Raw genomic sequence first — 25,284 nt, 5'->3', positions numbered from 1 at the left:
CTTTTCCCTTCCTTCCTCTCCTCCTCCTCTTTTTTCCCCTCTTATTTCCTTTTTTCTTCTCTTTTTTTTCTCTCCTCTTTTTCTTACCCGGGGGGCGCGCGCCCCCAACGCCCCCCCCCCTGGATACGCACCTGATATATATATATATATATATATATATATGAATATCGCAATGAGTTGGAAAATCAAAAACAGTGAAAAAACTTCCAGCCTCCACCGGGACTCGAACCCGGGCCTCCCGCTCTGTACGCGGACACCCTAACCAGTAGGCTATGGACGCTGATGGTATGTCCAGAGGTTCGAAACCGTTAAGGAAGGTCGTAATTTCACTGTAGGTGTTTGTCACCTGTATCGAACAATACTAGTTCTGTTTTTTGTGACAAATTTTGCCTTACTCTAGAGATCAAACATGACGCTAACCAACTTAAGCCGGTTCTCGAAATATATATATATATGTATATAGATGTATATATATATATGAAAACAGGGGCTGCTAACGCTGTTAGACAGTGAAAGACCCCATTCTCATAGTAACCCATAACCATATAGATACATCCATGAAATATTACACTATACTATCACAGGGCCTCTTGAACCTCACCACTTGCAACAATGTCACACAATCTTTATCATTGATGTCAATTGTATGGCCATTTCCGCCAGTGTTCATTGGCTTTAATGTTAAATGATATGGAGCACTGTAGTGATTCCTACAGTATTTGAAACTGTAAATAAGTTTATAACAGTTACTTTGTGTTACAAAGTGAATACAAGAAGTATTTTTATTAAGGCTTGAAACTGTTACGTAAGAATGAATAAGATTGAATTGTGTCAGCAACTTATATTTTATGAATTGTTATGTGTGGACAAATTGTAACGTGAGTTACCGTAACGTGACTTACCGAGTCTTGCATCATTTTTATGCAACTAGACAATGATATAGGATTTTTTTGGCAACCTATATGTTTACTAGTAGGTAAGGTATAGCTACCATATTTCACTTTTCTTTGAGTTCATTTAGTATGAGGACACTTTTTGAATAATATTTGTTTTCCAATTTTGGCGCTTTTAGAAATGTAACGTGAGTTACCAAATCTTGTTGCCTTATAAAATCTACAAGAAGCAATTTTTTTTTTTTTTTTGGCTGAGGTATGCCTCAGCATTGTGTTAAATACTGTAGAAGAAGTAATTGATCAAACTCATGTGTTAGTAAAATATATGGTACAAAAAGAAGACTAAAAACATCAAAAATGTAACGTGAGTTACCGTGAAAATGCCCATATATATATATATATATATATATATATATATATATATATATATATATATATATATATATATATATATATATATCACAATACCTTGTATATGAGATCCTAGACTGATCTATTTATTTCCTGAAAGAATCTAGCAGGAGAGCAGTATCGTCCGTGTCCTAAATATTTGATCTTTGATAGTGTAGAGTATATACCGAAGAAAATATAACATAAATATTGAAATTGCCAACTGAATGAAAAAGAATCAATTGATTGGGGATACTTGCAGGATTCACAACTTACTATAAATGGACGTATACACTGTTGGGATAGGGCAAATGAAGTGAGTCGAATCCAGTAGGGAAATCTCAATTTCAGTTTTGATCGAACCCTAAATATTTTAAAATATGAATCCTGTTCTTGGAGTTTTATTTCTTATAATACAAAGTTAGAGCTGAATACTAGATCAAATTGTCAGGATATAACTAAGCAGCCGGATAGTGGTGATATGTAACGAGTATTATAATCTTAATACTGTCTACCGTGCAAACGTCTTCAGTATAAACTTGGCGCCTTAGAAAATGTGATCTATACTGCATTGTATATCTATTCTAATAGCCTATCATAGAGGGAGCCAAAAAATGACATTACACTAGAAGCAATTGACTAAGAAAATGACATATAACTTTCAGATTTGAGTGACTTGCACTTCCATCGTAGAATGTGAAAATCGAAAAAGATAAACACATGTTCGGGTTGTGAAAAGGTGTTATCGCTAGGAACGTGTGGCTACCTGTTTACATAAACAACAAGTAAACAAACCGATGTAGTCTTCTGTAAAATTCAGATGAATTTTCTCCCTCCAGATGTTTGTCACTTTCTCAATGATATTTAGCTGTACTACTGAAGTAGACCTATGAACAAGGGCGTAGGAACCGGGGGGCTGGGGGGGCGCCAGCCCCCCCCCCCCAGTGAAAAATGTGGAGGGGCGGAAGTATCATTCCGCCCCCCCCCCGCTTCGCAAGTCAGAAAACCCCTTTTTCATTTCCAAATGAGAAAAAAAATCTCATTTGGAGCACCAAATTGCATCTAAGGCCAGGTGAAAATACAAAATTAAGTTTACAAAATGGAGTGAGTGTTGAAGTGTGCTATATTGCACCAAATTGCATCTGAGGCCACCTGGAAATGCAAAAAATTCCAAAGGGGAGGGGGACACCCCTTATACATATACATATACATATTCACATGTCCTTAATATAATTTGATATGCAAGTACATGGCGTCAAAAAAACATGTTATTGCTGAAATTGTACAAGTATATGTCGACAATTGGATCATAGTCTTCGTATAAGTTGACAGCATGTATGATTATGATTTTTATGATTATTATGATTATTATTATGATTATTATAATTATGATTATGATTATTATTATGATGATTATTATGATTACTATGATTATTATAATTATGATTTTTATTATTATGATAATTATTATGATTATTATGATTATGATTATATTATTATTATTATTATTATGATTATTACGATTATTATGATTACGATTTTTGTGATTATGATTATTATTGTGATTATGATTATTATTATGATAATAGTTATTATTATGATAATTATTATGATTATGATTATTATAATAATAATATTTGGTTATATGGTTTGTTGTATGCGATGATGATGCTATGACTGCTGCCCAACCCTACGTCAGCACCTAAACGTCCTGAGAATAGTAACAATCTTCTGTTATAAACATGTACCTGGCAACGTTCAGCCCCTCGTCCAAGTTCAATATTACCAGGGGTTCCGTTATCTTCACTTTCCCGGGCAGATATCCACGGACAGGATTCAGCAACAAAAAATATACAAACATCAATGTCGGATCCACATGGAGAATTCTCACCCAAATCGGGCTCTCGTGTGTTGTATAGGACAAGGCCGCTCGTACGGAAACTTAAAAGTGCCATCAACATAAGAAAACTTTGCCCCAATAAGTCAACATTTTTAAGTAAATTATTTAGATAACAAAATAATATCTTATCAAAAATATAAAAAAATGCTAGATAGCTGAATTGCTTTAACTGAGCAATTGAAAATTTTTCTGCAAAATGTTTATTTGACAACTTATAAGATCTCGTCAATTTAATATTTTTCTGAAAAATGTTCAATTGTTCACTTCATTCCAACAATTTTCTGCAAAATGTTCAATTTACCACTTATAACATGTCGTCAATTCAACATTTTTCTACAAAATGTTCAATTGACAACTTATCACATCTCGTCCATTCAGAATTTTTCTGCAAAATACTATAAATTGACAACTAATCGTAGAAAAATGTTGAATTGACGAGATACGATAAGTTGTCAATTAAACATTTGGCAGAAAATTGTTCAATTGCTGAGATGGAAATGAAGTGAACAATTAAACATTTTGCAGAAGGTTGTTCAATTGCTCAGTTAAAGCAACTGAGCAATCCATTTTTTTTTCTGTTTTTTGATAACATATTATCTTGTTATATTAACAATTTACTGAAAAATGTCAACTTATGTGGCAAACTTTTTCTTATGTTGATGGCACTTTCAAGCTTCCATACAATTGTTCTGTAACTTGTGTTAAATGAAACTGTAGAGTTTGGTAAAGCAAGTATATCAAAGGTGATATGTAGGTCCAGAAGGGATGGGTGGGGCAGGGGGAGGGGGAGTGGGAGTGGGAGGGGAGTGGAGTGGGAGGGGAGGGGAGGGGTGGGGGGTGGGGGTGGGGGTGGGGTGGGGAAGGGGTCTTGTGTCATCCTTGTGTGTAGTTAGTTCGCTCTATAGTGTATGTTTGTTTCTGTTGAAACCTTCGATGGCCATTTTGTAGAAGTAACTTTGCCTGTATACTGTTGTCTACAGTAATTGACAATGTTCATGAATATACAGATATAGATTTCTTTTAAGCCTGGATATGATATATACCAACATCAGCTATTGACACGAATGAGTGTGAGGGAAAATCTGCCAAATTGAAATAAATTTAGAAGAAAAAAAAAATAAGTGCGAAAGATCTTGGCACACTTCCACATCAGAAAGTGTGTTGAACTGCAGTCTAACCGCACCTAGGCCACCTGGTATTTTATGAGCTACATCAGATATAACTTTATACTCGCGATGATATATGCAAATTAGTCTTGTAATCAGCACAAGTAAACAGACTGAACAGACTGTCACACTATAAGAAATACATAACTCTCAATGAAGGAATCGCCAAAGATGATTACATTATACAGGTTGTAATAACAAATGTCTGTAACTGTATCCCAAACTTAATCGATCAATCGAATTTGTACGCGTACTATGTAATCAATTCAATTTATAGTCATTCAATTTGATTTCAATCGATCAATGAATCAGTCAATCATAATAACCAAGCATTTTATACAACGAGGTTAAAACCTCATATATTGAGAACACCAATGTTAACAGAAATTAATATGAGATAGGCATTTAATTTACAAACGGAGTATAGCCGGACATATAAACAGTGACAATATAGTTGTTGAAGGAGAATATATTAACAAAGTTTAACAAAGAATGACTTGTTGGAATAGAAGTCAACTGGAGAGCAAGAAAAAGAGAATAGTGTGAGGTAAGAACTGACAAGCTAATGAAGCAAAGTAGACCCACCCACCCACCTCACCCGCCGGCACCCCACCATACGCCCACATCTCTAAGAAACCAGACTCGGTGAATTAGAAGGATAACAAAAGACGGGATAAAAGACAGGAACGTTGGGAATACTTAAAGGCATTGAAGACTCTCCCCAATCTTCGTGTCGCGCTCTGAAAAAGTTAACTTTCCGTTGCTTGCAAGTGTAGGTTTTCTCTTGTTGCTACAAAATGCAGACAGTAATGAAACGTGATACCTTGTTATGTTTTAGCTGGACCTGAGATGTCCATCGCTGCTATGCACACTGTGTTGTGGGTATTGACCGACGCTGCATGTATATTGACTGTACACTAGTGTCTAATTACCGACGGTAGCAAGCTGTGTATGTATTTTCTGGGATCGATGGTGGTGTCTAACACTTCTGTTACACCTCATTCGAAACTAGGTCAGATTACCGGCATGAGACGTTCCTTTGTGCGCGAGTCTTTTAACACCCTTTAAATAACAAAAGAGCCTAGCAATTGAATGAAACGGTCACTCAATTCACACGATTTGACAGGATGATGCTGAGAGAGTTGCTGAATCTAGTGTTGTGGTAGTGTGCGGAATAACGCCGGATTGGAAAAAGGAGGTTGAAACACTTAGGCAGAGCCCTATTACAAAATAGGGAACATAACAATTGCAGTTTGATGACTGTTGATGTCGTAAATATTGAGGGTGTTGAGTTTAACGAAAAGAGGATTCTGTAAGAAAGAGATTGTTACCGCCTTGGCTCAAATTAATCAATTCCATACATCTTTTTTTAAATGATGAACGCGCCATTTAGTTGGAAAATGACAAAATGATTACTTATTAAAATTCAACATTTTAATAAAACTATTCATTTAACTTAAAGTGAGTGTTTGAAGAATTGCTAAAATATAATTTTGCTAATATACACTTATGGAAATGTTATCATTTTTTGACAGTTTTGTAACAAAATATTTAGCGTAATTGCTTATACGTTAGATATGTGTTATTCACCATTGTGCAAAGAAAATGCTAAATTGACCGAATTAAAAAAAAATGACCAATTGACAAATGTCATATTGTCAACTTATTAATAAGCTAGTAAAAAGTACATTTTGCAGAAAAATTGCTGAAATTCAAAACACGTGACAAGTGAGAAATTCGTCATTCTAATTGTTAAGTGGTTATTAATTCGGCAAATGTCCCCTGCAGTTTGTCGAAATATAAATGAGAAATTCAACACTTTTGCAGAAAATATCTGATTCAACATCTGATGAACACTTTAACATTTTCATGACACCTTAACGTTTCCATACCATCGGGACGTTTATCTGCAATATTAACAATATGGAAGAAGTACTTTTGTAGTTCGTTATTAATCCACCCATTAATATGAAACCTAGCTGGTTTTATCGGAAGAAGCCATCACTTATCTCGCGTGACTTCAATGTTAACTTAAGGATCCGGCCAAAACAATCGGTGAGAACGGATGCACTTGTGCCAATTGTTTACTCAAATTTTTGATAAAAAGGCTTGGCAGATCTTCACAGTCACTATTCAAGAAGTTATCTGTCTTGTGTTCCAGAAGAAGAAGAAGAAAAAACCGGTAAGCTAAATCCTTTCTTTAATCTTCTCTTTAAAGCTAACGATTTTTTCCAGAGCTATGAGCTTAGCTTATTACACAGTTTTACTTGTTTTTTTTAGCTGACATGGTGATCCAAGTAAATAAAAAGTAATATATATATATATATATATATATATATATATATATATATATATATATATATATATATATATATATATATATATATATCACCCTAAGCTCCTTGTTTTTTACTAACATGTTTTTTTTGTAATAATGTGTTAGTGTTTTTTCAGTTTCTGACTCAATAAAACTTAAGCAAGTTTTTGCCGTATTTATTAAGATTGCGGCCGTTTACGTCATTTATTGAACTGTTGCGTTTGAGCAACTGCGGTGCATGCATTGGGAAAAGCGTATATAACGTTGCCAATTTATTGTTCCAATTAGCCTTCAAGTAAATATTCAGATAGGCTCAATACATATTATAATGATTAAGGCATATATTCGAAACTACCTGTTTGTGAAGCAATCCTTTTAACTGTTTAAGTGAGAATACTTACTATAGACATATATGGAATTCAAATATATGCTGGAGTTATTTCCTTTTAGTATTTTATTAGTATTATATTATTTTTGAGGCGTGAAAATCGACTCGAATTTAGAAAGTATAATACGTAAGACTATAGTCTTAGGCTATATGACTGGTGTCATCTCCTCCTATATACGAATTGTACAAAAGATTTGCGATATTATCATTGGCTGGAGCATCATCAGCGGAAGTAACAATTCAAGTCAAATAGACCCAATCTTATGAATATTCATGATGCTATTATAATCTGCCAAACAAGCTCAACAAGGGTTCTAAACTTGACGATACAAGTACTATAGGTTATCCTAATTTCCATGACTTCATTAACACAGTCAGTGCATGTTGTGTTATAATAATTACCGTTGACTTCAGTTGCTGTGGTTTAGTGGTTTTAGTGTATAGAAGTAGTAGCTAATATATGCACATAGCAGCGACCATGTGACATATATCAAGATGGCTATACTTATAATCGATCGTGCTGTAATTAACCCAGTTGTTATACCGTTAATATTTTGTCAGAGTCATGAACTAAACAGTTAGCAATAATCTATCAAATCTAAGGTCATATATTATCATGATTAGCTTTCTATTATTCCCTCGCAAATTCTGCTATTTATAACAGAATAGAAGAATGACAGAGTATATACTGCGTATTGTATACTACCATAGGCAAAAAAACGTTTGTCTTGAATGACAGAGACTAATTTCCTCATGGTGTATTTTGATGCAGAAATCACAATGAGAGTTTTGCTGCTGTGTATGCTTGTAGGAGCGGCGGCTGCCTTTGCTCCACTGCTGAAGGTCGACGAGCCTATTGCAGAACGCTACATCGTCAAACTGAAGGTAAATGTTCAACATTTTTCGATGTTACAATCCGTGTTTGAGATGTTATTCAGGCGCGTAGCCAATGGGGGGAGGGTGGCGAAGGAGGCAACCGCCCCCCCTTGAGCATATTTTTTTTTAATGTTTTTATGATATCGCTAGTAATTTAAAAATAGAAAATGCTTAGATGCAACTTACAAGGCATGGGAAGTGACATTTCCAGCGATCTGGGAGGCATTTTCGGCCAAATGATCTTGTACGCTTCGCGCCGCGCCAACTTATGGTGGCGATACGCTTAGATAGTTTGCAGAGCCATATATACGGCATTGATAGTTTGCCTACAGGTTCGCCCCTCCCTTGGCAAATTCCTGGCTACGCGCCTGATGTTATTAAGCAGTGGTGTGAGTTCATCACCGAGTACAACTGTTATTAAGAATATATAGACGTGGAACTTCCCTGTTAGAACAATATCATATATTTGACATCTGATGCCGTTAAAGCCGACACACTTACACCGTATCAACACTATACGACTGTGACTGCCAGTACAAGACATGTTCGATGTCATAACGTGTTAACAGATAAGTTCTTAATGCATAAAATACTCTCTATAACAGTATGCTGTCGTTTTAGCGCTTGTAAGCGGTGAGCCTATGGAATAACAACATTTTTGTATACTCTTTTGCCAAAATTGATAACATTGTTAAACTAAAGTGGTTTTAGCGCAACAAAAAAAAAACCTTGTCATGTAGCCTATACCTGTATAAAACTGAATTTTGCAATAGTCGCCTATATTCTGTCTACTTATACGAATCAGGGGTTTATGCATGTATGTATATGTATGTATATTAGATCCTCCTGCAAGCAGGAACTCGCGAAGAAGCCTAATTGGCTTATCAAAGCCGCAAGCTGACCGAAGTCAGTCTCTCACATTCATATTTAACGTCCATGATTATGAATTGTTAATTGTCAACAACTCTGTAACTGGACGACATAAATTAATCTGGGAGTGACTCGAACCGGGGACCGTATATGATTGAAAGGCACCGGTGTCAACCACTGAGCTAACACTCCACATCAATGAGGGGTTTATGAGACATTATTTTCTTCCTCACGTGATTTGTAATGTCTTTTTTTTTCCAGGGTAATGCTGACCTGGAGAATGTAATCAGTAAAGTCAGATTGCATGAAGTTTTCGACAAGAGAGTAGAGGTCAGACACACCTTCCGCAAGGTCTTCAGTGGTTTCTCCGCCAGATTGACCGACAGCCTTGTGTCCATGGTAGGTCCTTATAACGATTAACAAAGGCGATATTGCGTCAATTAAGAGGTAATGGTCTAATCTACCACTATGACGTCATCAAAGCTTTGGCACCGACTGTCTTAAGATATAATACTTCCCTTTTTTTTCTCTCTTTTTTTTTTTTTTTTTTTTTTCCTTTTTTTCTTTTTTTTTTCTTTAATTTTTTTTATATGATTTCAGGCAAATTGTCACTATTATGATTAGAAATATCGATTTAAGGATTTTTTTTTAGCAAAAGGTGCAAAGTTTCTACTTCTCATTGCGCGATTAAATCAGTAGACTATACTGCATATTGCATAGGATATATGCTGTCAGATTGACACATCATTGGTCGGATATGAGATGATGAACATCTATAATGACACAACAACTGCAGTGAGTGAATTTTGCTTCTATATAAAACTAACAGAACCGTTGTTCATTGAGTAGTGTGTCAATTTGTACATATTATTTATTTATTTATTATTTATTATGATCAGCTCAGGAATCTTGATGCTGTGGAGTACATTGAACAAGAGGGAGTTGTAAGAGCTTCTGCTGTTGCCTCTTGGGGTCTGGATCGTGTTGATCAATTAGCGCTTCCCTTGGATGATTCCTACACACCAATCGGTAAGACCAATGTGCATTTACACCTTCATACGTGCGTTTGTTTTTCTATCTGACCGAGGACTTGAGCAAAAGAATTCCAGGTCCTCGGTTGTGATTTCTAAAGAATCACCACGTCCTCGGAAGAATTTCTATCGTATGGGGTATTGTTAAGGTTAGGGTACGTGGATTTGAACAATGGAAGATACAATGGGGTCTTCGGTTGGAATGTATAACCAACATGTGTGTGTGTGTGTGAAGTTGCTTTGTATTCTGACAGGACTTTGAACAAAAGAATGTTCAAGTCTTCAGACGTCATAACAAAAGAACAATACGTCCTCGGAAGAGTTTATATTGTTATAAAAGGGTATTGTTAATGTTAGGTTATGAGTCCTCGGTCTGTATGTCAAAGCACACCGCATGTGTGTGCATGTGTCCCTATAGTGTGCACTTGTTGATGTATATGTTCCATAAGGTCCCGAGTTCGAGTCACTCCAATATTAATGTATGCAGTCCAGTTACAGAGTTGTTGACAATTGACAATTCATAATCATGAACGATAATATAAGAATCTAAGAGACTGACTTCGGTCAGCTTGCGGCTTTGATAAGCCAATGATGGCTTCTTCGCGAGTTCCTGCTTGCAGGAGGATCTAAAATACATACATACATACACCCACGCATACATGGATTGAAAGATTAATGTACCTCCATTCTCTTACCCAGGTAATGGAGCTGGAGCCCATGTGTACGTGCTTGATACCGGAATCAACCCCACCCACGTTGACTTCGGTGGCCGTGCTGAAGCCGTATTTGACCCAATTAATGATGGCCAAAACGTAATTATAATACCTCAATACGTTTGACACAAGGTATTTTAAAGATCATCAGTATTTTTCCCATACATCGTCATATCCAGCACCCCCCCCCCGCCCCACTCTACACCCCTTCTCAAGAAACAAGTTTTTGTACCATATACAACCATGGCATGGTCAAACGGTAAGATGTTTACCTTGTTTCACTGTGAGCTCAGATGTTGAAGGTATAAATGAAGAATATGAGTTTACCATTTTTATTTCATTGAAGATATTTCTGTTCTATTCGGGATACATTAGATATGTTACGGGCAAAACAGAGGTATAACGTCCATAGTTCCTGTTGTCGTCTCCAAGTATGCGCTACACGCGTTGGAGATAATTTCAAAAGTCAGCAAATGACTTTATAAGGAAGCGACTCGTGTTTCGGAAGTTAAACATGTGACATGTGACATTCCGAGTTGTTTTCCGTATAGCCTATAATTGGAAATCTTCCGGAAACGATAATGAGTAATTATCCAATTAATGCCAATTAATGTCAATATAAGCGTAGGTAAAGCCCAATAAGATCAGTTGGAGAGCGAGGGAGAGAGAGAGTTTGTCGTGGAGTTAGAAGGACAACGACATCTTGCATTTTAATATATTTGGCCTGAGCCTGGTAGAAGTTTATAAAGCTGTTTGTGTGACTAATTTGAATAAATCCAATTTTCAATCCTAAACTACTAATTTTCCGCTCCGTTGTGGTATAGAGTCTGCCTCTCGCTGCATCCCGGAATTCCATATTTTTCTTTTCTTTTCGGAGTTACACGAGACATAACGGAACAGATATATGTGATATACTTGTCTCTAGCAATAATACATCCTTACGATATTGATCTCAAACGCTTAGTGAACTCAGCTTGCATGATACCAGTGAGTTCAACAACGCTACAACCCGGACCAGCCAGCCAACACCTCCCAATACTTATAATACCCGAGCATCTACAGAAGGTGGCCAACTCTCTTCGTGTGTCTTATTTACTAAGATGGATGCTAGAATTATTTCCATAACAAACGACCTACCATTTTTCTTTTCCTTTATCGACGATTTTTTCCCCCCAGCCATATGTCTTTTAACTTAATATCCTTACAGGGTATCGATTGTAATGGCCATGGTACCCATTGCGCTGGTACCATCGCAGGTACTACCTATGGAGTAGCCAATGGTGTCAATGTCTATGGTCTTCGAGTTCTGAACTGTGGGGGATCTGGATCTACTGCTGACATTACTGCTGGTAAAGCCTTAATTATTTTGCTGCGGAAATGGTAGTGCTAACTTTAAGTCGAAAGTTTGGCCTATTTGCCTGCACTATACGTCAATCACCATATTGATGCGTTCGAACAAACGGTACTTTTGGTGAGAAACTGGTGAATTTGAAAACCAGATTTCTACAAGATAAAAAACGTCGAATGGGGACAATTTTCACATGGCTAGAAAGAGAAAAATAAGAACTACACCAGACAATTCCTCTTAATTATTTTGAAATGGGTTTCCTACTGAACCATTATGTCCACATGAAGAGAGCACCCAAATGCAAGTAGCTATACTACTCCTATAGATATGGTCCTTTAATTTAATATTGACATGTCAGTTATTTATCCTATGGGACGAACTGATGTCAATATTAGGGAACATGGGAAAATATTATTTTGCCATGTATCCTCCCAAGATTAACAGCCAGTTCGCCTCATATGTTAAGCAGTCCAGCTGGGGAAGGTGTGGGTCTGGGGTGCGGTTGGGGTGAGGGGGGGGGGGTAATCTACATCGCTATTAAATCATAGTAAGAAATCTTAATTTCGTTCTTTATCTTATTTGACTGGTCAAATGTCCATTTATATTGCAGCGGACGACTGGGTTGCTGCCAATGGCATTAGGCCCGCTGTTGCATCTATGTCCCTCGGTGGTGGTGCAAGCCAGGCCAGTGATGACGGTGTAATGGGAATGATTAATGCTGGAGTACAGGTAGCTGTTGCGGCCGGAAACGAAGATACCTATGCTTGCACCAAATCCCCAGCAAGGACAATCGCTGTGAGTATATTTCAGAATTTGGGACACATGGTTACATCGTACACATGGTTACACCGTACACATGGTTACACCGTACACAGGGTATAACTTTAGGTTTGGCACCACAGCAAATTTAAGTAATAGATGCAGCATAGATAAACCACCAATTTGATAATTGGGTTGGAGAGCTAACTTGATACGGTAGTGCGGGGCAGGGTTCTGGCTCCAATGCTGTGGTCAGCATATATTTTTCTTCTGCATTTTCGAACTTGGTTTTATATAACTTCCAGTGAGTATATACTGTTGTCCGAGAAATAATTACCTGCGGGGACCATATATATATATTGTAGTCTGTATAGCTTATAAGTGTATACCAATCCCCTGATACGTTTATTATAATCAACATCCCCAAGACATGTTCGATCGTGGCCGGGTCATACGGGGGAGAAAAAAACAACATAATATGGGGGAATATTTATGTGTATCAAGAAATGATATTTTACTGGTTGATAAGACAATATCATCTCTAAAAAGTGAAACTATATATTGAGTAAATCATTTTACTTGGCTGCAGGCTGTTACCGTTGGCGCCACAGATAGCACTGATACAAGAGCGTCTTTCTCCAACTTTGGCGCCTGTGTGGATATCTTCGCTCCAGGTGTTTCCATTACAAGTGCATGGTATGACAGTGACACCTCAACCAACACCATCAGTGGTACCAGTATGGCTTGTCCTCATGTTGCAGGTATGTATGTGTGTGTGTATAAGCGTGTATGTATGCATGTATGTATGTATGTTGTTGATATGTTTTGTCACTTAGTAAAATTCTCTGTATTTATATTGTGAAGAAAAAAATAAATGAATGAAACTGTTATGACGACAAATGTTCAGTGCAAATACAAACGAAGAAAGTTTCTATGTTTTCAAGCATCCCGCCCCCCCCCCCTCCCTTTTAGCACAGTTCCTCCACATTGTTCAATTGTTATTCTAATATGAGATAGGTGGAAGTGCTTCCATTCATTAAATCCAAGGTAATTACACCAAGGTTTTTGTTTTTTTTTTGTTTTTTTTGGAAGCAATATTAAAGGCTACATATGTGGTTCTTCATTATATCGATATGTGCCACCTTGGACCACTGTATATGTAACGTTCACTATACAATGCTATATGATATACTCTTCCAATTTTACAGGAGCACTGGCCGTTCTCCATGCCGCCGATAGTTCTCTTACGCCAGCTGAACTGAAAGCAGCCATCCAGGCCAAATCTATCTCTGATAAAGTAATAGACGCAGTCGAATATTCACCAAACCTTCTTCTTTACGTCGGAAATGGCAACGGAGGCGGAAGTGTACCAGAAGCTTTCGGCCCAAATACCGGTAAAAAAAAGACCCAACTTTATATTATTTAGCATAAATCTTAGTTTATACTAGATAGCAATCCTGCATCATATATGGGTATATGGTATACAAGTAAAATATTATATAGGCAGTGTTATCTTTATCGATCGAAACCTAACAATGACCAGCCATCTATATATCAATAGCAGTCGATGTCCAAGGCAAACAGCAGCTATGCAGCAGTGATGTGTTAGTGCGTGTTTAGTGTTGGTGTATAGTGTATCATGTGCTTAATTTGCAAATATATAAATACCAATTATGTGATTTTACAGTGTTCATGTATGATGTTGTTACGTGCTCACGTGATACCATAAACTCTGTTGTGATATAATTGGTATAAATTTGTACGGATTTAAACTATGCCGCCTCTCCTCATCCTGGTGGTATCACTTTTGCTGATGAAATGCTATACGGACAACAGTTGTGTTTAAGACTTTGAACTTTACCCTCAATTACAGCTTGCGGCACCACTGTCACAACTAGTGGTACAATCATCACCCCACCAGGTTTCCCTTTCTACACCGGGGACAATTTGAATTGTGGCTACTTGTTGTCAGCTCCTGCTGGCTCAAACGTCCGAGTCACATTCAATTACTTCGCCGTGGAAGACAGGGCCCTGAATAGATGCTGGGACACTCTTGATGTAAGTTTTATGAACTTTATTGCTAAACTAAGTTTTAAGGTCCATGTGTAAATACACACGTAGAACGTGTAATTGCATGGGTTCATATGTAAATACACACGTAGAACGTGTAGAGAACATTTCTAATGTCACCTTCATCTTATGTAAACTGCGATGCATTATTCATTGATTTGTCCTTGTGTATAGCCAATGCCATGTAAATTATATCAAGAACATTTTTTTTTCTTCTATTCTCTGTTGCCAGATACATGATGGATCTTCCTCTGCCGCATCCCTCATCGTCAGTGGATGTGGATCCGGTATCCCCGGTCCTTATACTAGCACTGGCAGCGACATGTATCTGAATCTGGTTACCGACACCTCTGTCGGTTTCCCCGGTTTCGAAGCCTTGGTAGAATTCGTTTAGAAAGTCAACCAACAAATAATAATACAGTGTCTAATTTATCCCAAATTGTTCAAATAAAATACATTACAAAGATTTCAACTTGAAGTTAAAAAGTATGACGTCGTGTCTCTCTCAACATGGTTTCAATAAATTATATTAATTTACATATCATGTTGCACTTTCTCATTGTATTCTCTCTCAACTACTCGCTTTGTTATTTAAAAATTACCCCACCAGAAATACATGCAGGGAAATCCGTACCCTGTAATACACCGTTTTGCAAGTTCATAGGGGACTTAATAAAAAAATTTTGATCCCCGTTCAAAATACCTATTTTTTTCTAGCTTGTGTTTCCGTTCAGATTGTTTACAAAATATAATATTGAGAAAATAGTGAGTACTTTTAAAGACTCAAGGAAAAGCAAGAATATATGGAGATACATCATAGAGGCAGAATATAAGAATAGAGGGCGGACTCATAATATCGCTAACACAAAGCCGATGTGAGCCGTCCGCCATTACCAAACCGGGCAAGACGCAGCGCGCTGTGCCCGTATGTGTCTATGCAAACTGTATGAATTAAGCTAGCCTAGCTTAAACTAAACTTTGGGGATTACTAATCACGTCTTTTCCTACAAAAAAAAACCCAAAATCAATAGGACATATTATCGCGAGCCTACATAAATAAAAACAATAACATTTTTCTTACCTTCATATCACCAAATCCGTAAGAATTTTCCTAAAGAATTTAATCCGGTATGGAAATGGTGACACGTACGCAGCCTACGTTAAATTTCCTTCGTTTCCAGAGAACAAATTAGATATTAGGCTCTAGCCTAACATATTGCCGGATAATCTACTTTTTCAAGAAAATAATCCACATAGAGATTTTCATGGAATAATTAGGTACATTTTACGGTCAAGATCTTCCAGTTCCTGAAATACTTGAATCCATATGTAAAATAGCGACTTCTTCCTTCTTCCATCAAACAAGCTGTAAACACCGCAGCTGGTTTATTCACATTTCGCGAAATGGTATATTCCATATTTTATCGCCATTTGTGAACATATAATTCAGAAATGAAAACTGCTATAGTCATTTTAGCCCCCCCCCCCCACCCCCACCCACCCAACACCCGCGTTATATTTCTGTTATGGAGAATGATGTATATCATACGGCAGGATAAACCAAAGGAGAAATTTCCAACAGGGCTTAATTAACATGATTCGCTAAATTTCGCTACTTTTTCTGTTTGTTTCGGTTTCTGACATAAATGTATGTATTTAGTATCTTTTTATTTAGTAATCGTGCCCCCCCCCCCCACCAAAAAAAAAAAAAAAAACTCCATCACCATCACAAATAACCAGTTGTTTTCTCACTAACAAGGTCACACGTGAATCGCTAGTGCTTAAACGTCACTACTACCCTGCATGAATTTCAATTTCAATTTTCAACACTCTTATTTAAAAACATTATTACAGCAAAAGGGTTAATTTCCATTTTTTTGTATAACTTTTTTTATTCCCCCTCAATTAAAAACATAAATATTAGACAGACTAAGCCCGAAAATTCTTGAACATAAAGTTACTTCAAGTTGCAAAATATAGCACCAGATTGCATCTAAGGACCCTTAATTAATCAAATAATTTCTCAAAGGGGAAGGTGACACCACCTCCCCTTTGACCACACCCCCGGGACGGCATTTAACAATAAACATTTTGCGCCCCTATAGCTAAGTGATGTGCCATCCCTGTGACAGCCCCCCCCCCCCCCCACTCAGTTTGAAATGTCTGGCGACGCCACTGCTGACATGTGCTGGAGAAGTGGTTGATGTTAGTTGCTTCAGTCATAATGTACAACGAAGTGTCCTTAATTGTTAAAGAACATGCGAGACAAGTCTGCCTTGCAAACATCTCGAGTGTGTATATAGATTCTTTGACGATCGTGAACGAATCAACCACCGTCATCACAGCATGATACCACTGTATAATAGTATAAACGAAGACATACTGAGGCGAACACGAACACAGGAGTTCACAGAAAGTACTTCAACCGGTTATGCAAAGAATACTTAGAATGCTCTATGCACCACACCCCTTCTCGTTCCTCGCACAACCCCAGAAACCCCTCATCGAGTGAGTTTATTTTCAATCTTGAGCTGAAGAAATTGCTTACCAGTTTCACCAGGTAACTAATTGAACCACCTTGCTGTTATATTTGCTTTACCTTATTTCGTCTGATGAATTCTTGAGTTTGCAGAAGTTATAAGTATATAAGCCTATATACGTAAGTCTAAGATGGTAAACGTGGTTATAGCCTACAATGTATGAGTTTATTTTTTTTAAACCTACCTAAAAGGTATAGGCTTACCTACGTATAACCATGTTCACTAACTTAGACCTAAGTAGGTTGACATGGGTTTAAAATGGTAACCTTGGTTGGTCGTTCGAGATACGTAGTCTGGTCTGTTGGTTGCCAAGGTATTATTTCAGCTCAATCTTGAGCATGAATGCAAGTTTGGGAGTTCTATGGTGACCCTCACCAGGTAAACCTGACACATTTAATGCAGAGTAAACAACGGTTTTTCTTCTGCAAGTCAACATATAATAGTAAGTTTTACTAAAAGGCGCGTAGCCAAGGGGGGGGGGCGAAGGGGGCAGCCGCCCCCCCTTGAGCATATTTTTTTTTTTTTTAAATGTTTTTATGATATCGCTAGTATTTTCAAAAGAGAAAATGCTAAGATGCAACTTACAAGGCCTGGGAAGTGCCATTTCCAGCGATCTGGGAGGCATTTTCAGCCAAAATTTTCTTGTACGCTTCGCGCCAGCTCATGGTGGCGCTACGGTTAGGTAGTTTGCAATGCCGAATCTACAGTTTCGCCCCTCCCTTGGCAAATTCCTGGCTACGCGCCTGAGTTTTAGCATTCCTTATAGTTTGTTTGTGCGTATACACATGATACGTTATTTTACTGTGCATGTTACGATGTAACAACAAGTCTCCCTAATCCCTATACATCTTAGTCATTATGTTAGGACATGTATTCATATGATGTTAATGCCTCCAAATTTTGAAGAATAAAAAGTTGGCTGTATACATTTGAAAACGGAACACATATAACAAATTGGTTCAGTGTTCATATATATGACATCACACCTGTTTTCTTCAAGTTCACTTTTGGTGCAAAATCGCGCGTGTCAACTTCAAAATGTGGTTATCTGGAAAAAGTTGAACGATACATAGATATTGCATGCACATATATTCACCAGGATACTTGGAATAATGTAACTTCCTGTTTCATCAGCAACCAAAAATAAAGTTTGCATGTGTGCTATCCGTTGTTAGTAACCTTTCTGGGAAAGGTATACACTTATAGAACCCTACCCCGTATTGTGGCATGGTACCTAAAGTAAACTATAAATTATTTACATGTCAATATTGCATCAGTATATATCCTACAGCAATGCAAACATCCACGTGCCATCCGGTTTCACAATATTTGTAAGTGAATGACAATGCACATATTAAATATTCAACCCTCACAGTTCTAACAGAAGTTATTCCGATAGTACGCATATTCCCGGAATATATTGAAATATAAAAAAAAAGTAACTACAATATATAGGCATAGTTGTGTTCCCATGGTAACGTATCTCCCATCTTACAAATACATAGCTTGACAAAATACATATAGCTTTGACGTCAGCGTGTCAACCGGATGTGAAATATCTCACCTCGAAGAACTTTCGCGCTAACTTCGCTAACTTCGTTACAAAATTAAAATATGTATATAGTAAAACACTATAAGACCACAGGCGTATAGGCCTACTCATAACAAGTTGAAATGTCATGACAGCTGAGGCCACGTAATGTTAGCATACCTGTAGGGGAAATCAGGAGGTGGCGATTGCAGGCAACACATCAGTATGTGTCTGACCTGAGGTCTGACCTCAGTGGCGTCGTCAAGGGGGGGGGGGCCAGGGGGGCACGTGCCCCCTTGGAAAACCTAGTGCCCCCCGAGTGCCCCCCATCGGAGATTTGGGTCGGTAAAAAAAAAAATATATTTTTTTGTTATATTCAACTCCCATCATCTGAGTTGGTTTTACATAAGGACAAATAAGCACAGTAATTCGTGTTTTCTTAAAATGTCATGCTGCTTGTGTGCATTTGTCATATGGGTGAGAGTGTTTGTCTCAAGGGCGTAGGAACCGGGGGGCTGGGGGGCGCCAGCCCCCCCCCCAGTGAAAAATGTGGAGGGGCGGAAGTATCATTCCGCCCCCCGCTTCGCAAGTCAGAAAACCCCTTTTTCATTTCCAAATGAGAAAAAAAATCTCATTTGGAGCACCAAATTGCATCTAAGGCCTGGTGAAAATACAAAATTAAGTTTACAAAATGGAGTGGGTGTTGAAGTGTGCTATATTGCACCAAATTGCATCTGAGGCTACCTGGAAATGCAAAAAATTCCACCACCCACCCCCAGGCCGGCCATCAGTCTTCAGCCCCCCCCCCCACTCAAAAGTACCTTCCTACGCCACTGGTTTGTCTGCTATCTGTGTGTGTCTTTTACCTCTCGTGAATTGGATGCCTGTGAAATGCCGAAAATCCGGACCTACTGTGAGAAGGGAGGGTACTGCAGTATGTTGCCTTGGTCTGAGGTTGACAGGTTAGGAGCTGACGAAATGTGAGAATGTGAGGGTCCGCAGGCACCATACTTGCCTATATTTGTGGACCCATATATTAACCCTGTTGTGTAGGGGGTGCAGAGGTCATTTGAGGTCAGATGCTTGTAGGAACAAATGGCGAATGTTCACACCTGCATACTGAGAAATACTCGATGTGTGATCAAACTTTGGATTGCATGGTGAGATCCCTGATAGGAGCCAATAACGATGCTGGAACCTGTTACATCTTAATAGATAATGGGAGAAAACGAGAAGGACAAGAAAGGAGTCGGGGGTCATGCACACATTAATTCAACAAATGTAGGTTATATTGATAGGGTTAGGCATAATATCGACAGCATGTGGTTCATATCCTCTGCAAAATTCTGCGCGTTGTTAAAATCATTACCTCAAAAATAGCAATTCTTGGAGATATCTTCAGATCGAATTTAGCATCAAATGTGGCAGCATTTTGCATCTAGCCCATCCTCCGTATGGGAAAATTTTCCAAAGGGCCCCTTACACCCCTCCCCCAGGACGGCGATCCGTATCCACCTAAGTGCCCCCATCAAATGCTGGTGCCCCCCTGTGCCCCCCCCCCAGACTGAAAAGTCTGGTGACGCCACTACTGTCCTCCCCCCCCCCTAATCCCCACTCACCCCTCAAAGGGTGGTGTAAGGGGGTTACATATATAGGGGCGGGAACGACCTTCAAGGGAACGAGACAAGGGACATGCCACTTTAATTCAACCTTTCCTACGGCACTATGACTAGTTTGTATATAGTAAATTCTAGGGCGCCATTCGGGATCATCAGTTATTGAAGCTAATAAATTGCCAATAACTTTACCATTGGAAGAAAATTTGGGGGAGAAAACTGCATGGCTGCACACAAAAAATTGAAGCAAAACAAAAAAAAACTCAAATTTGTCGGTGTGCAATCGATGAAATCACAACTGTTGTCTCCTCTAAAAGGGTTCCGAGGCTTTCCGTATGCGCAGTCAAGTTATCGTATATCAATTGCGCCGATTTCCTACCTTGGAGAGGACACACGTTTCGTACGACGCCACCAGGCGCGTAGCCAGGAATTTGCCAAGGGAGGGGCGAACCTGTAGGCAAAACTATTAGAGCCGTAGATTCTGCTTTGAAAACTATATATAATAACTTGAGCTGGCGCTACGCATACAAGAAAATTTTGGCTGAAAATTTCTCCCAGATCGCTGGAAATGGCACTTCCCAGCCCTTGTAAGCTAATCTTAGCTTGAAATTACTAGCGATATTATAAAAACATACCCCAAAAATATGCTCAAGGGGGGGGGGGGTGGGGGCGGTCGCACCCTTTCGCCCTCCCCTTGGCTACGCGCCTGGACGCCACAAACATGCCGCTTGTTTCAAGGCTACGGTTGGTCGCCGGTTGGATGGCTCAGAAGGTAAACAATTTATACCCCAGTGTGTGCCCCTGCTATATAGGTTACATAATTTGTAATAACATCATTCTCTCTCTCCATCTCTACGTCTGTCTGTCTGTCTGTCTGTCCGTCTCTTGATCTTTTCCTCACTTCATATTCTTTATCAACTATCTTTCAATGGTTTAATCAAGTCTTATAATAATAGGCTAGCTATGAGTGATAGGTCAACGAAACCTGACAGTAAATTAATCGACAGAATGATGTATCCATCAGCATCATTTATTCAAGAGAGATTATCATGTAGTGAGGCTGTTAGCGGCGACTGAGGTATAGTGTATAGTCATCCTAAGGACAAATATTAACGTTAAAACACTGTTGTGCAAACTGGAATTTGTTTAATATGGAACGCCATCTGTTTCAACATGATACAGACAAAACAATCTAGCACAATATATATATGAATAAATAAATAAATATATATATACACACATATATATATATATATATATATATATATATATATATATATATATATATATATATATATATATATATATATTTTAACTGTTTTTATTTTATCTGTTCTTGATTTTCCAACTCATTACGATTTTCATTTATATATATATATATATATGAAAATCGTAATGAGTTGGAAAATCAAGAACAGTGAAAAAACTTTCAGCCTCCACCGGGATTCGAACCACGGGCCTTCCGCTCTGTACGCGGACACCCTAACCACTAGGCTATGGACTCTGATTGTATGTCCAGAGGTTCGAAACCGGTAAAGAAGGTCGTAATTCCACTGTAGGCGTTTGTCACCTGTATCGAACAATACTAGTTCTGTTTTTGGTGACATATTTTGCCTTACTCTAGAGATCAAACATGATGCTGACCAACTCGAAATCATTTGTGATTCCTAAAGCCGGATCTCGAAAGAGATACTTTGAACAGACTTGGAGGTAAACGACAAAGGCAAATAAATATATATATATATAAATATATATATATATAATGAATATATATATATATATATATATTATATTATATATATATATATATATACATATAAATAAATATATATATTATATATTATATATATATTAAAATACATTATTCGCCATCCCATATTTTCTTGGCCCCATATACTTGATGCCGGGGACACGAGGCTGTAAATCCCTTGCCCATGCACCCCACACGTACATTCTCATCGAAACTGCTCAAACTTATTTGTTACTGCCTCAGGCTTTTCGTCACACATTAATCAGGGAGTTGTAACAACTCCTTGTACTAACATGAACAACTTTGATAACTTTGCAGGAGACTGGATTTCACCCGTAATTTATTGAAGAGTTTCACTCTGCCCAACTCTTCCCACTGCCCCATCCCAGTCCGTGTCCTTCCCTTTGTCCCAGCCCCCATTCTGCCACACCATTCGTTCTGTCTTACCCTTCCCTTTGTACCACCTTTCATTTCAATCCCACTCTCCCCACTGTATCTGCCTTCATTCTTCCCAACCCACCCCTCTGCTTCACCCTCCCTCTGTCCTATCCTTCCGTCTGTCCCACCCCTTCCCCCTGTCCGTACCCTTCCTGCTGTCGCACCCTACCCCGGGTCCATCCTACTTTCTGTTCTACCCTCTCTTCTTCCCTATATTGCTATCTTCATCCACCCCCACCCCCTCCTCCCCCTTACCCCATTCGTCTCGCCAATCTTTTTATCAAATGACAGCCTTAATCACGTCAACGGTTTTTCCATAAATTCACAAAATCTCTGCATGTACTTTTCGAATACGTCATACCTGAATAAAACGTGAGAGATAATTCTTTTGAACTTCTAAGGTTTCATTATTCCGCCAAAATGATCATGAAAAATCAGTTTAAGAAGATGATGCGTTAAAGACACTAAATTGCAACATCACCTATAAAAATGAACCATTGCCATCGTTTCTATCCTATTTGCTTCTAAAAAATAATTGATTTTGTTTTGCCTACGATAGATTTGTTTGCCTTGTTTCAACACACATACCCATTATCGAAATCAATAATATAGTACACAACTTTGTACTTGGAAAATATTGAATATTACATTGACCTTTCTTTTTTCTGTGCGCTGACGAATATTTTAAGATTTTTTACTCTTTTTTTTTACTCTGGATTTTCCAACTCATTACCGTTTCAATTATATATATATATATATATATATATATATATATATATATATATATATATATATATTTATAGGCCTATATAAACATATATTTTATTATTATTTGTATTAGACAAAAGCTGTGAATTAAAATATGACTCATCATTGACAAATAAGGAGTACTGTATGAGACAATTTTCTAAAACAGAATTTATTTGTCAATTATGAGTCATATCTTAATTTTCTGCTTTTGTCCAATAATATTTTCTTTTTGAGCATGCGTGTTTTTTTTTTATAATATTACTTTATATATATATACATATATATATATATATACATGGGCGTATCCAGGATTTTCTAACCCGGGGGGCGCGAATTACTATCTAAGCGGAGCGCCACCATCAGTTGGCGCGCAGCGTACAAGAAAATTTCGGGTTTTGTTACCCCCCAGATTACCGGAAATGGCACTTCTCGGGCTTGAAATGACCAACCAAATGTACACTTTTGCCTGATAACCAAGAATTTCCTAATAGTTTTTTTCATCCATAACCTTTTTGAAGATTGTCACCAGTCACACATCCTGTTCGACCTCATTGCATCTCCTGTGGATCATTGCTGTTTGTAGGTGATTCTACGTCGCGGCCCACAATACCCGTAAGCACCATTTTTCAAGGTTTTAAGCCCATTATTTGTTCAGAATTGGAAAATTCACAACTCTCGTGAATAAATTCTCTTCCAAAAATACCCATAATGTTGCACAAATTTCATCTATGGACACCAATATAGAAAAACCTCCTTCAACCCCTAACAGACCGGTCAAAATTGCACGAGTAGAGGGAAGTATGATGAAGAATGGTGGTCAGGGAATTTTCGAAAATTCAGACACAGTTTATTTATTGGTGTACAAATATCAAAACCTCTTATAACGGCTATACTATCAAACTTCGTTGAATGGAATGAAAAACTACCATATTTTTCCGAAACTGAACACTACACATATACAGTTTGGAGGTTGTTCATCCTGGAACGCCATTTTCATGCTCACTGATATGATGTGATATCTGCTGTATGCTTTACAAATTCGAGTAATTGAAAACAAGACTGAAATAAATAACTTTTATCTGTTTATTGTGCGATGCCCCACATTATTTTCATTTCGAAAGATGCACAGTTTCGAGTTAATTACATACTGAAGGCCTCGGTTCTCTATCTGCCTTCAGTTTAGGGTAGATCTTGGGATTTTCATACCTAGATATTACTAGATATCCATACAGTTCAGTGTCCTTAGCATTTTTCGGGACCTGATCTTGGAATTTGCAAAATCGGGAGTGGTCACACTCCATGTAGGTCAGTGCACGACCTCCAGACGTAATTAATACACAACCCAGTCACTTGTTATCGATGAAGTTGTGTGTTGCCGGATTTTGTCAAGGTCTGGTACTACGGGCAAAGGTCATTAATTAGTTTCGTAACTCATCGGGCAGTGATGAGAGGGGTTGGGCGTAGGGTTGTGGGCGCGCGTTTTCATGCACATGGGAACAATCTCAAGAAGTGGTAGGTTCGTCCTTTTCTCCTTTTTCTCTTTCTTCTTTTTCTTTTCCCTTCCTTCCTCTCCTTCCTCCTCTTTTCCCCCTCTTTTTTCCCTTTTTTCTTCTCTTTTTCCCCCTCTCCTCTTTTTCTTACCCGGGGGGCGCGCGCCCCCAACGCCCCCCTGGATACGCGCCTGTTAATACAAATATGTTTCAGGTCACAAAGTTCACTATTTTTCCATTTTCTTTCAAGAAGCAGTGGCGTCACCAGACTTTTCAGTTTGGGGGGGCACAGGGGGGCACCAGCATTTGATGGGGGCACTTAGGTGGATACGGATTGCCGTCCTGGGGAGGGGTGTAAGGGGAGGGGGTGCCCCTCCAGGTGCGGCGGAACGGGAAAATTATTGGGGGGAGCTAATGTGTAGAGACTATCTAAGCGGAGCGCCACCAT

The 25,284-nt window shown here is 38.3% G+C and overlaps 1 protein-coding gene across 1 annotated transcript; it reads left to right on the top strand.

The window, feature by feature from the left end:
• The first annotated feature begins 6,381 nt into the window (after positions 1 to 6,381).
• Positions 6,382 to 15,265, top strand: LOC139969693 (extracellular serine proteinase-like). Its single transcript, XM_071974841.1, has 11 exons — positions 6,382 to 6,531; positions 7,827 to 7,939; positions 9,062 to 9,199; positions 9,700 to 9,829; positions 10,531 to 10,643; positions 11,752 to 11,893; positions 12,503 to 12,687; positions 13,241 to 13,412; positions 13,860 to 14,045; positions 14,525 to 14,709; positions 14,954 to 15,265. The coding sequence occupies exons 2-11, from the start codon at positions 7,835 to 7,837 to the stop codon at positions 15,113 to 15,115; spliced, it is 1,518 nt and encodes a 505-aa protein (XP_071830942.1). The 5' UTR covers positions 6,382 to 6,531; positions 7,827 to 7,834; the 3' UTR covers positions 15,116 to 15,265.
• The last annotated feature ends 10,019 nt before the right edge of the window (positions 15,266 to 25,284 follow it).

Source organism: Apostichopus japonicus, chromosome 7 (genome assembly GCF_037975245.1).
Source record: "Apostichopus japonicus isolate 1M-3 chromosome 7, ASM3797524v1, whole genome shotgun sequence".
NCBI classification, from domain to species: Eukaryota; Metazoa; Echinodermata; class Holothuroidea; order Aspidochirotida; family Stichopodidae; genus Apostichopus; species Apostichopus japonicus.
This window is presented reverse-complemented; position numbering and strand designations above follow the sequence as displayed.

What these genes read in the sequence shown, in the direction of transcription:
- LOC139969693 (XM_071974841.1), top strand. Translation starts at nt 7,835, where the DNA reads ATGAGAGTTTTGCTGCTGTGTATGCTTGTAGGAGCGGCGGCTGCCTTT. An exon ending in TGATTCCTACACACCAATCG is followed by an intron (nt 9,830 to 10,530) that starts GTAAGACCAATG and finishes TCTCTTACCCAG; the next exon opens with GTAATGGAGCTGGAGCCCAT. An exon ending in GATGCTGGGACACTCTTGAT is followed by an intron (nt 14,710 to 14,953) that starts GTAAGTTTTATG and finishes CTCTGTTGCCAG; the next exon opens with ATACATGATGGATCTTCCTC.